The sequence below is a fragment of the Dreissena polymorpha genome, chromosome 5 (genome assembly GCF_020536995.1).
Source record: "Dreissena polymorpha isolate Duluth1 chromosome 5, UMN_Dpol_1.0, whole genome shotgun sequence".
NCBI classification, from domain to species: domain Eukaryota; kingdom Metazoa; phylum Mollusca; class Bivalvia; order Myida; family Dreissenidae; genus Dreissena; species Dreissena polymorpha.
Window position 1 is genome coordinate 106786011 of NC_068359.1, and position 15025 is coordinate 106801035.

Here is a 15025-nt window from a genome sequence, read left to right on the forward strand (position 1 = left end):
AAAAGATAAGGTTTTCTCCACGGTTATTTTTAGATAAGGTTTTCTCCACGGTTATTTTTAGAACATGTATATAGGGACTACTTTTTTGGCCTTTCACCCCTGATTGCGTCATTCAGGTCATTGGGTACGCAGTCGTTTAACGAGTTAACGAGTGTGTGTGTGCTTACGATGGATTATTTAGAGGATAATACACGGCTGAAATGGGCCGAGCAGTGATAATCGGCCCGCAGGTGGCATAACCCTTGTTTGCGACCTGGGGCCGATTATCACTGCCCGGCCCGGCTCAGCCGTGTATTAACGTCTATAATATATATCTTACTGTTATACTAAATTATAGATGGGCACAGGTTTTGAGTCATACTATAATACTATTTTGGTTCTTCACTAAAATTTATGAAGAACCAGCTTTCCGTACTTTTATTTTCATTCAATGGATTACGCAATTTATGACGTATCTCGTGTGACGTAATTTAAATGACGAAACTAGCTAGACGCTTTGGATTTAAGGACAACATGAATTCGGACTTGGAGGGTTTTAATTTAACAAATATTTTTTAAGCATCGAACGATTATTGTGTGTGTTTACGATGGATTATTATCATATTATGAATGTGAATAACAGTGTTGGGATATAAAACTGGAATGAAACTGGTGAGACTCCATTTTCGATTTCGTTAAAATGTCGAATGTACTCGAATAACGCGATGTTTTGTTGAACAATTGATGGATTAAATTTAAGAAAAGTGTCAGTGAATTGTTCTTTAACTTTTTGAAGGAAATCGATATTGAATTAAATTGGTATTTCTTTGATGAATAAGTCGTTCCTTTGTCAGTCGATCAAAGAATGTCTATCCACAAAGAATTGCCTGCTTACATTCAGTGCTTTAAAATGGAAAAGATGGATTGCGATGAAGAAATGTGTTCAGAATTTTAACTCGTCATGGAAGCAAATTAAACTTTACGAAAATAAACATGGTTATTACACAACTTCGGTGAGTAGAACAATAACCAGTAGATGTTTTACTTTGTATGTCAGTAAGTTAAAAGTGTGTAAAAAGAAGAGTTGTTTACAGACTAAAATTAACAATATCGGCGGGTATAAATGCTGAATCATGCTTCACGCATGTGTCTTGAAGTAAATACTGGTAGTACTTACCTGAAAATAGAGATGTATCTGTTCCAAGATCCCTCAGGCCAGGAACGTAGACACACAACACATAGGATGATAAACGATACAAAAGTAGACGTCCGTCTAGTAATATGGCTGCAGTATGACTGTCGTATCTGCATTGGTTTCCGGTAAATCGATTAGCCTCCGCCGTACTGTTCCGGTTACACACCAGTAAATTTACCACACTCCCCCCCATTTTATCCAACGGGAAAGAGACATAGAATCCTTTTCAGTCTTGATAACGTGTTACTTCATCAAAAATTTGGCCTACACTAAAGTTCCGGGCCCTGGTGATACTTTATATTGTATTCAATTCTGCAATGCTCCATTAATTGTCCACTAGAACAGACTAGAGGAATAAACTGTGCCCAGCATATAGTTTTTCTTTAAACTTATATTTAACAACGGAGTTTTTCCAAACTTTCACTTCCATTCATTGTCTATACACTTCAGTTGTGTTTCCTTTCTGTTTAAATTAATGTCCTAAACATTAAAATATTAAAACTCCATATTCAAAATTCGATAATTGGCCAAAAAAATGTCATATTACATTATGCTTTTTCTAGCCCAAACAGTTGAGTGGAATTCCTCAAGGTTAGCTGGCACACGTCCCTGACCTCGCTATCCCGATATGACGCAATAACGTTGGCGACGTCCCCTAAAAAGGATGGAGTGCACATCCGAGCCCCAGCTGGTCGAAAGTATGGTGAGTCAGTTTCTATCAACAGCCTGTTCACCGGGACCCTCCGGACTGCTTGTTTCTGCGCCTCCGTGAAAAGCCGGGCTTGTCCTGAGTAACTGAAGAAACAATTAGGGAATGCCTTACACCAGCTGACCACTACCTCTTGCGCGCCGGTGAAACAATGCAGCACCACTTTCTGCGTCCGAGCAACATTGGGCTTTAACAATTCAAGACATTCCAGATAGAGCACTCCGGACTGCCGATCCTCCCCATCTCGAATACGAAGGATGATTGGTTGACAAGGGGATGACAACTCTAGTATCCTTGTCAGAACTTCCTCCTGTAACCCCCAAGTATCTGCTGGCTCGGTTCGGTCCAACCCAACTTCTCCCAGTGCCACTACTCGTTCATTCCTCAGGAGCTGCTTTAAATGACGGTAGAGCTCAGGGTTGAATCTTGCCGCTTTCCGGGGATGTAATCCTACCGCGACACCAAACCTAGCCTGAGCCGGGAAAGATGTCGGGTAGGTCTCGTGGTCACAATAGATCAAGACACCTCCTACCGCATCCACTTCAACTTGGGGTATGATCCCTACATCTGCATCCAGAACTGTCCAGATATCAGAGTAATATGGCATACCCATCTTCACTAGAGACCGGTCCAGGTGAAAATGGGAATCGAAGGCCGAAATCCTGGTCGTTACTGGTCGCACTGGCGCCTGGGAAGTGTTCCCCCTAGCCAACGAGAGGTTTGCCTGTCAAGATACTACCAGATACTCCCTGACAGACATGTTCCGTACTTTAGAAACAGCATGAGCCGTTCCACTTCCTGCAGGTTCAGTCACCGCCACAACCGGGGGTGTCGGGGTACTTTGATGCTCCACGTCGGGTATTTGAACATGTAACCCAGCCACAGCCGGGGCGGTACTAGAGGTACCCTGATTGTCCAGGTTGAAGAAGTAAACTTGTCGATCCCTTGGAATGTGTTTCAGCAGACCAACAAGGACACGCCAATGGGCAAGAAGAGCCTGCGAGTTCAGACGTTGAATGTCGAAGTCCACTTCCGGCCATCCTGATTGACGGGCGAACTCAGACAACCGCTGTCTATCTACTTCAGATAGAGATACTTCCGCGTTGATTCCCAAATCATGATTCTGGGCAAAGTCTAGCAGGATACCAAGCCTATCGTCTTCGACGAGCTGTAGAGCGAGCCATCTAAGCCCTCGCAACCGAGCTACCTGCCAAGCCGGATCTGCCAAATTACCTAGCTGAAATCGCTCAAGAAGGTGCCTCAAGTAGACATGTCGGCTTAAATGGCGAGACTCTGATGTACATCCCATCAACGGACAACGGGACGTACGTTTCTCTAGCGTGGTCTGTTCCATACGACTTCCTAGTCTGGTCAACACCGATGGTTTTAGTACTTTCCTTGCCGGAATGCACTCTCGCAAAGCTGATGTTGGTTCTACTGGTTCCTCCCTCATTTGATGACTCCTTTTCCGTGGCTCCCTCGCAACATAGGAACTATTGGTAAACACCTGTGTTGAGATTACACATGGTGCCAGGTTCCCAGCCTCGACCGGGACCCTAGTTACCCCAGTATTAGAGACTCCAACCAAGGTCGGGGTCCCTTCCACCGGAGCACGTCCTCCTGTATCAGAGTCGCTTGAAACAGAAATTACTTCTGTCTTGATCAGTGGGGTGTCTTCACACTGCCCCACTTCATCAACGACGGAGAACTGTCCCACTTCGTCCAACGCAGTGAAGACAGAAGAAGTTGACGGGTCATCTTCTTCCTGCGCTATAACCGAAAGGACTTCGGTTTCCATGGGCAGCACTTCGTCGTCCCCAGAAGCCTTCTCTATCTTGATCTCTCCCAGCGAAACAGTTGCCGGGACTTTTAATGCCGTAGCGGGTAAGGCTGGAAACCCGGACTGTAGACCCGAGAAGGTACTCAGCCGTCCAGCTGTCTGCAACACCTTACCACCTCTTGGACGTGCATTCAGTGACAATCCTAGACCCTTTTTCTTGGCCGCAGGTTTGCCGAATGCCTTCGAAACAAATTCCGTCGAGCATATGACATCCGCTCTGTAGCGTAGATCAGCAACAAAACGGTACTTCTGCTGCTTCACTGCAATATCATATTGCCCTTTCAGTAGCTCATGACGCTTGTCTTGCTCCAACCTTGAGGAGTGGACTTTGCCCATGGCATACACCAGCTCTCTTGCCATGCCATACTGGAGTCGGCCTTCTGCGTTAGCCTGTTCTATCTCCTGTACCACCCGGGCAGTCTTCTCCATATACTCCCTCCACCCTCTTTTAGGACTATCAGTTGCCGAGCCGGAGTCAGACATGCTAAAACAAATAACCACTTTTTCAAGTATTTCAGCCCAAAGTGTGAGTTACATTTTTACGCAATTTGGACACTTCATCCTCACACCTTCCTCCTCACTCACATTGACACATCTCCCATGAAACCAAATATCTCACCAATCGCACTTGGTCATAAAACTGTCATCTGGCTGTCTACACACATACAATATAAGGTTTCATCACTGTCAACACCTAATTGTCCAGTCAGTCGGTCAATTTCTTAACTTGCCCCTTTTGGGGATTAATTTTGACCACATTCTTATGCATTATGATGTACAGATAAGGAGATATTAGCCGTGTCACCATTCCCGGTCCGTCCCATTTAACCGATAGTTTGTATTATTTCACTCTCTAGTGCGCGATATCCAGCATATAGCCCGGATCACCCACAGATAGTTTGTGTTATTTCGCTTTCTAGTTTGAAGTATCCAGCATATAGACCGGATCACCCACCTTGTTCATACCCTCCTCCGTATTGACTATACCCGGATCCCATACTTCCCTAGTCTTGTCATGTCCTTTATCCCATGCTTTTGTTAAGAGGATCACATCATGTACGTCCTCCAAATCAAGATCCAGGTGATACTCGTTACACTCACCCACGATGGTTTTCCTGGCCAAAACATCATGATTGCCATTCTTTGCACCTGCCCTATGATGAACCATCTTTGTCTCGAACACCATGCTAATTTGCTCTTTAAGAAATAAGTCTTCTCTGGGAGTGTTCAGTGTGATGATGAGTTTGTCCATCTGCACTTGTCCCCCTTCCGGAGCCTTCTGTTACTCAGTGGCCTGACTGGCTGACTCACTGACCCTCGCTTGGTCTTCACAAGCAGCCTTTGTCTGAGCCTTGTATCCACTGACTACCTCCTGATGGTCTGCTGCATGTTCTTCAGCCTTCTCCTGCAAACTGGTCTGATGCTGGGTCAGGATCTCAGCTTCGTATTTATCATGGTACGCAGCCAACTGGGCAAGACTAGCATCTGACATGTGACCAGCTTCATCTACCGGTCTCTCGTATTCCTCCTTCTGTCTATCGGCTTCAACCTGCATCTGATGAACCAACATGTCCAACTCTCTTCTCTCCAGAATTGTGTGGTTGTGTTGTTCATTCATCTTTCTGTAATTTTCCTCACTTTGTGGCAGTCTCGTTTGCAGTTGGTTATTTTCTCGTTCCTTATTCTGGAAGTCATTGCCCTACTTTTCCAGGTTCTCCTTCTCCACTTTCATTTTGTTCTCATACTCCTTCAGTCTCGACTCCCTCTTAGAAATCGCCTCAGACTTCTCTGCTTTCAAACGCTTGAAGATTGCACGAGCTTTCGCCAACTGTTTTGAACGGGCTTTCTCCAACTTTTCAATGCGTTCCTTCAGTTGAGTGTTCTCCTGACCGAGTGACTGTGCCTCTGACCTTAATCTTAAGATTTCTCCCTCTTTTCTCTAGTTCTCTTCATGAACTTGCTGCTTCGCCTCTGCGATGGCTATTTGTCTGTCTGTCTCCAACCGTTCAATTCATTTCTTCAGCTGCATGTTTTCGTGACCAAGTGATTGTGCCTGTGACCTTGATCTTAAGATTTCTCCATCTTTTCTCTCCATCTCCTCATGCACTTGCTGCTTCATCTCTGCAATAGTTATCTGTCTGTCTTTCTTTAACTGTTCTATCATCCCCCGTGCCTGTTGTACCTGCTGCTGTAATTTACTCTCGAGGGAACTCTGCAGTTTTTGAAACTGGGCTTGCAGCTCCCTCAATTCTTGGTCAACGCGTGCTTTATCGGTGAGCATAGCCGTCTGCTGTTCTTTGCTCTCTTTCAGGAGTTCTATAATCTCTACTTTGTCCTCTATTTTCTGGTTGACTCTTACCACCAGGTCTGTCTTTGCCTGCTGTTCCATGGCTATCTGTTTTTTTCATCTCCGAGAAACGTCGGGAAGCTCGGTCTTGACACTGAATCATCGTCGACTTTAACTTATCTCGTTCTTGTACCACTTCTTTGTATACGGCCATCAGGTCCCTCTTAGAGACGTTGTTCAGGTCCCATCCCAATCTTATTCATCTCTGACTGTAGATCAGATGAGAGGCTGTCCTGCATGTGACTGAAGCTCATGTTGGTGCGGAATGAGCCCTTGTTTGTCGCAGGGCTGATGGATGAAGTGCTGGAACCAGAGGCCTGAGACGTGACATTACCTGCCCTTGTCTGATTGTTGGGTGAATGAACAGGTATATCAATCTGCTGCTTCACAGGTACTCTGGCCGGGGCTGACTTCCACAGACTGGTTAGCCGTAACATAGCCAGGCGAATGAAAACTGCTGAACTTGTTACTGTCTTCAGGGACTGCTTTTGTTTTCGGCGTGCTCTCTGCGAGTGGGAGGTCACCCTCTTTGATCTCGTCTTCTAACAATAACTGTGATTGATTTCTACCAGCATTATTTTCTGGAACCATTTCGCCCAGAGCTGCCGGTTGAACATTTGTGCCTGCCGGTGCAAATCCCTGGTTTGCTACACCAGCTTGTACTCCAATTCCTTGGTGCCCCTGCATACTGGTGAAGGGCAGGAACTGTCCCTGGGCCGGATACCAATGTGGATAAGGGTACCGCATGTATGTAAATGCAATTTGTGGCGGTCCTTGCAGCCATGGTGGGAACTGCATTGGTTGCCCAGGGTGTGGCTGTTGGATTTGTGGGTACGGACCAGTTGGTTGCACAGATGGGTACTGGTAAGGAAATGGTTGTTGTGATTGTGAAATTGATCGTGTCTGTACTTGAGTTGGTTGCACTGACGGGTACTGATGAGGAAATGGTGTTTGTACAATTTGCTGCAACGGTTTCATTTCCTCAAAATAAGCTGAACCTAAATCAATAGTTCTCTCAGCCATGGTCTGTCACTTAATGTCAATTTACTGACCAAGTCTAGTATAAGTATTTCACATAAAGTACAACACACACACTTATTTGCAATTTAAATGCAATGATATGTGAAACTAATACAAACAAGTATTAATCTAACTATTCCTGGCTCACAAAAACTTTAATTTTAATATTTATCACACTCACACCCCACCATACAATCAATAAATACTCTTTCTCCACCCAATCAAAAATGGGAGCAAATGAGCACAAGTGTAATAAAATAAATTAATGGCCATCACAACTCAAATAACATATACTAGAAAATGTAACACCCAGTATTTGGTACCGGGTGTTTGTTCTTTAGTGATTGTGATTATTAATAGGACCAAGTATAAATATTGTTCAATAGTGTGTGGTTATCTAAATGACTCCAGTGTAATGATATTAAATTGTTGAAGGGACTAGGTTTCAATCACGCAACAATACTAAATAGTAAATCTTTTTCTCAACCTGATTAAAATGGACACACAAAAATGGTATCAAATAGACATAAATGTAATAAAACAAATGGCCATAACACCAAAAATGTATGTATCAAAAATATAACACCCAGTATTTAATGCCGGGTATTATAGCCGTAGATAACTCTCAGTATTGATAGAGACCCAGTATGTATAGTATTTACTGGTATGCAATTCTTTTACTGACTTCAGGATAATAGGCAACTATTACAGGACATGGATTGGGTTTATACCTATAACCTCAACTCAACCAGACACTGCCGGTAAAGTATGATGCAGGTTATGCGCAATCCCCAGCGATGCCGGAGAACCGATAGTCCCTCTGCTCACTGCGACTGCGCGATCCCCAGCGATGCCGGAGAACCGATAGTCCCTCGCTCACTGCGACTGCCCGACCGCAATGCACGTCTCCTCTGTACCCTCAAGGTCAGATACCTCCGGGTGCAGGAACTCGTGCACTGGCTAGGCTAGGCTAGAACACAACTAATGTAGAAACAAAGACATTAAATGATTTTTCTCCAAAAACAATTAATGGCAAAGTTTTTAATCAACCTGATAGCACTAGCTTGAAAAGAAACTGAAATATTTTTCAGTGTATTTGGTTTACTGTACTAAATAATTTACTAATTGCTTTAGAGAAAATACGGTATTGCTACAGGTGCGCTCTTTAGGAAGTAGAAAGCTTTACGGTAAACCAAAATATGCTTGTAATATATCCAGTCGCTCAGAAAATTTACAGTTTCAACTATGCATACACCAGTAATGATACTAATATGTGATGAAGCAATAAAGCAAGTTGACAATATTTGTAATATTCTTACAATGAAATGAAAATGACACTATTTCCTAAGTATTTATCTTTTGTTTAAAAAAAATACAGGTTGAAATAAACTGCAATTGCTATTGCACTCTAATATCAACTAGCGCAACTAATTACAATTATAAGTTACACTAAATATCAATGAACAATAGATGCAATTGCTGGAATTCCAATCACCGGAAAGTAAACAATGGAACGATTTCCGTTTCCGGTTAGCTCATGGCAACAACCAAAGAAACATGGGGTATCCCGAGCTATTTATAGATGGTTGTTAAATCCGGGAAATTAAAAAACTCCCAGTAAAATATCAATAATTCTAATGAAAATACGTCTCAAAAGAATAAATCTTCAAACTTTCAGATAAACTAAAGATTAACAAGATGGACGGACAATTTTCCGCGAAAGCCTAAATAACAAAAATATCACAAATATCAAAATATTGTTGCACTTTCATAAAATGCAAAACTAAACGTCACCATTGTGCAGTTTCTGCACAATCTTGACAACAAAATGAGTCATACCACAGCGGAAACAATTATAAAATCAAACCACAAAGGCGGGTATGTTCCCGCAAAGGTTCAATTTTTGGAACTGCGAAAGTTGCAAAAATTATTGCTCGCAGCGCCAGTGAAGTAAATACTGATAGTACTTACCTGAAAATAGAGATGTATCTGTTCCAAGATCCCTCAGGCCAGGAACGTAGACACACAACACATAGGATGATAAACGATACAAAAGTAGACGTCCGTCTAGTAATATGGCTGCAGTATGACTGTCGATTATCTGCATTTGTTTCCGGTCAATCGATTAGCCTCCGCCGTACTGTTCCGGTTACACACCAGTAAATTTACCACAGTCTACACATTTTGTAAATTTCAAAATGGCAGCCATGTTTGTTTTTGGTATTTTACAGTGGTTAAACAAGAATTGTAGTTTGAACACAACCGTCTGTGTTCTACTTGAGTGTCTTACATTTGGAACGCTGATTAAAATTGAATCGAGGAGTATAGCGATATTTTGTCTCGTTTCTCTTCTTTTGCGTGGAATTCTTAAGGACTATTTCGAGTTCCGTAAACGGGAAAGATCACAATGAATATTACTACGCATTGTTAGATTCAGTAAATTTAATTCAATTTAAGACTACTATTTTAATTGCATCAGGAATAACTTAAATAAAAATATATAGTAGGATAAATAGAATACTATGTTAGTGTGATTGTGCACTAAAGTTTATCTCACTCGTCTCAGAAAGGCTTACAAGGCTCGGCAAGCCTCGCCATGTAAACCTTTCTTCACTCGTGGGATCAACTTAAGTACACAATCACACTAACATAGTATTCTCTATACCCCCATTACCATTGGTAACGGGGGCTATATAGGAGCCACTTTGTCGGTCGGTCTGTCTGTCCCGAAAATTTCATCCGATCTTCACTAATCTCGGTCAGAAGTTGTATCTAGATGATGTCTAGGTTAAGTTTGAATATGGGTCAGGCCGGGTCAAAAACTAAGTCACAGGGTCACTTAGTGCGTTTTAAACCGAAAGTTTGTACGGACCATAACTAAGTCATTTATCGTTAGATTTTAAAATGACTTGGTACATTAATTTTGTTCATCATTATGGGGCGGTGTGTCATGCGAAAGAAGTACGTCGATATCTCCAAGGTCAAGGTCACACTTAGATTTTTAAATGACATGGTACATTTGTTCACCATCATGTGACGGTGTGTCATGCGAAAGAAGTACGTCGATATCTCCAAGGTCAAGGTCACACTTGGAATTGCCCATAAATGAGCTTGTCCGGGCCATAACTTTGTCATTTATTGTGAGACTTTAAAATCATTTGGCACATTTGTTCACCATCATTGGACGGTGTGTCATGCAAAAGAATTACGTCGATATCTCCAAGGTAAAGGTTACACTTTGAGTTCAAAGGTCAAAAATGGCCATAAATGAGCTTGTCCGGGCCATAACTATGTCGTTGATTGTGAGATTGTACAATCATTTGGCACATATGTTCACCATCATTGGACGGTGTGTCATAGGAAAGAAGTACGTCGATATCTCCAATGTCAAGGTCACACGTTGAGTTCAAAGGTCAACAACGGCCATAAATGAGCCTATCCGGGCCATAACTATGTTGTTCATTGTGAGATTTTAAAATCATTTGGCACATTTGTTCACCACAATGGACGGTGTGTCATGCGAAAGAATAACGTCGATATCTCCAAGGTCAAGTTCTCACTTTGAGTTCAAAGGTCAAAAATGGCCATAATGATCATGTCCGGGCCATAACTATGTAATTCATTGTGAGATTTTAAAATTACTTGGTACATTTGTTCACAATTATTGGACGGTGTGTTATGCGAAAGAATTACGTCGATATCTGCAACGTCAAGGTCACACTTTGAGTTAAAAGGTCAAAAATGGCCATAAATGATCTTGTACGGGCCTTGACTAAATCATTCATTGTAAGATTTTAAAATTTCTCGGTACATTTGTTCACAATCATTGGACGGTGTGTCATGCGATAGAATTACGTCGATATCTCCAAGGTCAAGGTCACACTTTGAGTTCAAAGGGCAAAAATGGCCATACATAATCTTGTCCGGGCTATAACTATATCATTCATTGTGAGATTTTAAAACTTCTCGGTACATGTGTACACAATCATTGGACGGTGTTTTATGCGAAAGAATTATGTTGATATCTCCAAGGTCAAGGTCACATGAGGAGTTCAAAACCAAAAAATGGCCATAAATGAGATTTTCCGGACCATAACTATGTCATTCTTTGTGAGATTTAAAAATGACTCTGTACATTAATTTTGTTCACAGTCATTGGATGGCGTGTCATGCAAAAGAAGTCAAGAGGTCAAAATGGCCATAAATGATAATGACATAATTATTCTTAAAAATCGCCATAAATTAGCTTCTCTTGTTTTGTGAACACAGCATGCAAAATATTCTGTGTCAATTCAGCATGTGGGGGTATACGTCACGTCTGTGACAAAGCTCTAGTTATTATGTATTTTTCGCCAAACGACGTAACATAACTGTATGACACTGGCGTCACTTCTTTGGTATTTATTTACATTGATCCTAGATGAAGGCTATGGTCGAAACATGTTTAGTATTAAAAAATAAATAAACAAAAATAACCTGTCTGTACAGATTTGGTTATTTTATCAAGATAACAATGCAATTGTGCTTTTACATACGAGACGGGGTGTTTGAAATCCGAACGAAAACCCTCAATACTAAGGTAAAACGTCGAGGTCAGACGGTCAAAATGCACACCGATTATCATTGCTCTATATCTGAATCAAATCGGTATGTAAGGGGAGCTCAAGTTACACCTGTCTGTTAGTCAGAACTTCAACCGCACATACGCTCACAATATTCAGTGTTCTCCACACAATCTTATAGCATCTATACATTTTTATTCGGACTTGCTCATTAATATTCATACTGTTAATCAGGTTTGTCGCTTGCATCGTCGACTTCTATTTCTCAAAGATCAATGTTCCAATTCGGTTGTCACAATTGGTCGCAAGGAGTATGTTGTCGCCATCATTAGTCTGTAATGTATTGGGAGATTTTCAATTTACAAGGCACAGACATTTCATCACAGGATGGTGTGTCGCATGCAATGAATGTTACACATCTCCGCATCATTATTCAAAAACGGGCAGGCATAAAATCTCATAGGTAGTTATCTGAAATAATGCTGCGTTATAGAATATTCGTTCTATTTCGCCAAACATTAACATAAAGCATCTGACACACAGCCACAAGTATTGGACCATGTTGATGGCATTAACTAATCGCCACAGTATTGAATACTTTCAAATAATCTTCGTATCATGCAAGGGCAAACGCCCTTTAATATTATTAGTCTGATACACTTTCTTCAATAAAAACGTTATTGCATTTATTTAATGTTCTTGTTAAGAGAGCAACTTCGTTGGTATCGAAGGGTTTTATTTGATACTTAATTAGTATGTTATTTGCCTTTAAGAGGGAGTGCAATGAACATTTACAATAACTCTTCTGCCGAAACGTATTCTGGTGCATTGGTCATTTGTAATATCATCGTTTGATATATACATTTTATTTGTATATTATAGATAGATTCTGGTTAAAAGATTAATCGGATAAAAGAACATGAATGTGACACTGTACTTAACAGTTTCGGTGTTGTGTTCATTCAGAACACGAAGTAAATAGAGGTAAAATACTGGGTTCCACAAGGGATCTTTCTTTCGGACTTAGTGTGTGTCTGTATACATTAATTTGTAATATTACTGCAATATTATTAACGAAATATTACTACACATTTCAACGTACAAATAAGTATGCATTGAATGCATATATTTATGATATTAATATATGCAAGTGGAATTTATATAATACTACGTTAACAATTTCCGAGGTTATGCACTTTTTTATATTAGAATGGCTGTAGCATAATTTTTAGTTTTTTTTGAACATCCTACACATCTACACTTCATTGGGATGAGATAGTTAAAGTTTCAATTGATCGCTCGAGGAATACGAAAGTAGTACGATCCACGAATTCATATCATCATTTTCGGGCACATTTAAGGACGAACGATTGGATTCATCATACCATGCCACGCAAGGGTGCCAAGTAATTACGCCATTTGGCGTTGTGGTTGTGGTGGTGTACGAGTTTGTACTGTGAAAATGTTAATTTATTATTTATTGCGTATCGTATAAGGAGATTTAGTTGGAAGTATTATTTTGGAAGTACATCTGTCGAATTTTTAACATTTATTTAAAATTTAAAATTTTGCAAATGCCAAAACATATTGTCCGGATAATTATGGCATCATAAAAAGATATAAAAATGTGTTATGTTAAAAAAAGTTACGTGTGTCTGTTTGGAATAAATGCTGTCCCTAATCTCTTTCTATTAGCCATATAACTGGCGCATATCTCATCAAAATTAATGTATCAGACATTCTAAGAGTAATTTACGCCAATGTTTTATACACTGACATGATCAGTTTAATATTGCCGAAGAAGCTCTCTTTCAAAGGCGAAGAAATTAAATCACAAATGCGTTCATATAAATTCCTTACACTGTTTATTCGACAACACTTAATGATAGAAACAATATAAAACTTGTAACACTATCTTATTCTTATTTAGGTAACTGAACGAGTTGTTAAAGCGGAATATCACAAACTGGGAAGGAAAGCGCAATTTTCTTCTGTTTGTGCTCTACATGTGACCACCGAGTCGTGAATTCGATACACACATGGGATCTCTATATGCATGACAAGCATTTCACGAACTATCTCATTTTTTAAACTTTTGCTTTATGTACATTTTTTAACTGACAATTTGTGTCATCTTATATAACGGTTGTGTACAAAACGCTATGTCATCACTTTAGTTCGTTAGTGCTTTATATTTGTGTGCGTTTTTATGTGATATATTATGACGTAATTTTAATATTGCATGTTTTATAATGTGCAGATTATATAAGAAATATATATCACCACAAAATGCATATAAATAGATATTAATGGCAATTAAATTAACATAATATACCGTGTTATTTTATAAATTTTTTAAAGTCACAATATCAACGAAAATACCATCTCGACAAAGAATACATATTGAGTTGTTAAACTACGCATGAGCCATACAAAAACACCGCCAGCGCAGTACAATATTTCTCTCATGACAGTTGTACAAATAATTAACAAATATTGATGAAACCGAAGTTATTGTGCTTATTATAATTATTATTAGCGAACAAAACAACTTTTATCATTGGTATGCGCGAATAATAAATAATTCAGGTGCATATGCTTATCTATACATTAAACATCAAAATCGCTGTTAATTTGCCGATAAACACCAGTTTATTTATTTTTTTTAATCAAAATTTCAATGTTTTGCAATATGGGCTTGTTGTTTTTCCCCCCAAAAGTGTGTGCTTCATATTCTGCGCGGGCCACCGAATTTACCGCACCATAAACCGTTTCCAACGCTTGTGTAGCTCTTTGACAACTAAAGTGATTCCCTCAGCAGCCGGAGTTGGTTTGTCTTCCTGGCGTTTTATTGGATCCTCGATTTCCAATACAATAACTCCGCAGCGGTCTTCTTATAAATAAGATATCACATCAATAGAGTGATTGTGGGCCGAAATTACGGAATAGGCTTTAAAGAATATATCGCAAGATTGGCATTTTGGTTGTAAAGATTGAATAATAACGACTGATAAGATTCGGGAGTATTAGAAGCAGTTTTCGTGTGGATAATCGAAGAAAATTATTCATAACGGTAGGCCGAATACGGAATTTATTGTAGATATATAGTGTTTTGTTTTAAGAGTAATTATATAATGTCTTCGATGGTTGAGTTATCACGGAAATGCATATCAAACCAATATAACATAACATGTTAAATATATTCTTAGTACAATTTAAACGTATGGGAAAGCAATCTGTACATTGTATAGGCGACCTATTGCTGTGTAGATCTCTAGAGTGTGCAATATTTATTATTTATTTTCATATACTTAAAATAATCCGATACAATTTGTATCCCGTTTGATGTTTGATTTCTAACATGGTTCTTGTT

The 15025-nt window shown here is 40.0% G+C and overlaps 1 protein-coding gene across 2 annotated transcripts in view; it reads left to right on the forward strand.

The window, feature by feature from the left end:
* The first annotated feature begins 201 nt into the window (after positions 1 to 201).
* The window catches only part of LOC127880892 (cationic amino acid transporter 3-like), a 35322-nt gene continuing 20498 nt past the window's right edge, over positions 202 to 15025 (forward strand). The window contains exon 1 of one of the 2 annotated variants that reach the window (XM_052428369.1): positions 202 to 651. In XM_052428369.1, coding sequence (XP_052284329.1) covers positions 643 to 651 — 9 coding nt within the window. In that variant the 5' untranslated portion in view covers positions 202 to 642. Of the gene's footprint in view, positions 652 to 7399; positions 8015 to 15025 lie in introns of those variants that run through there. The other variant, XM_052428368.1, reaches the window with a different exon arrangement.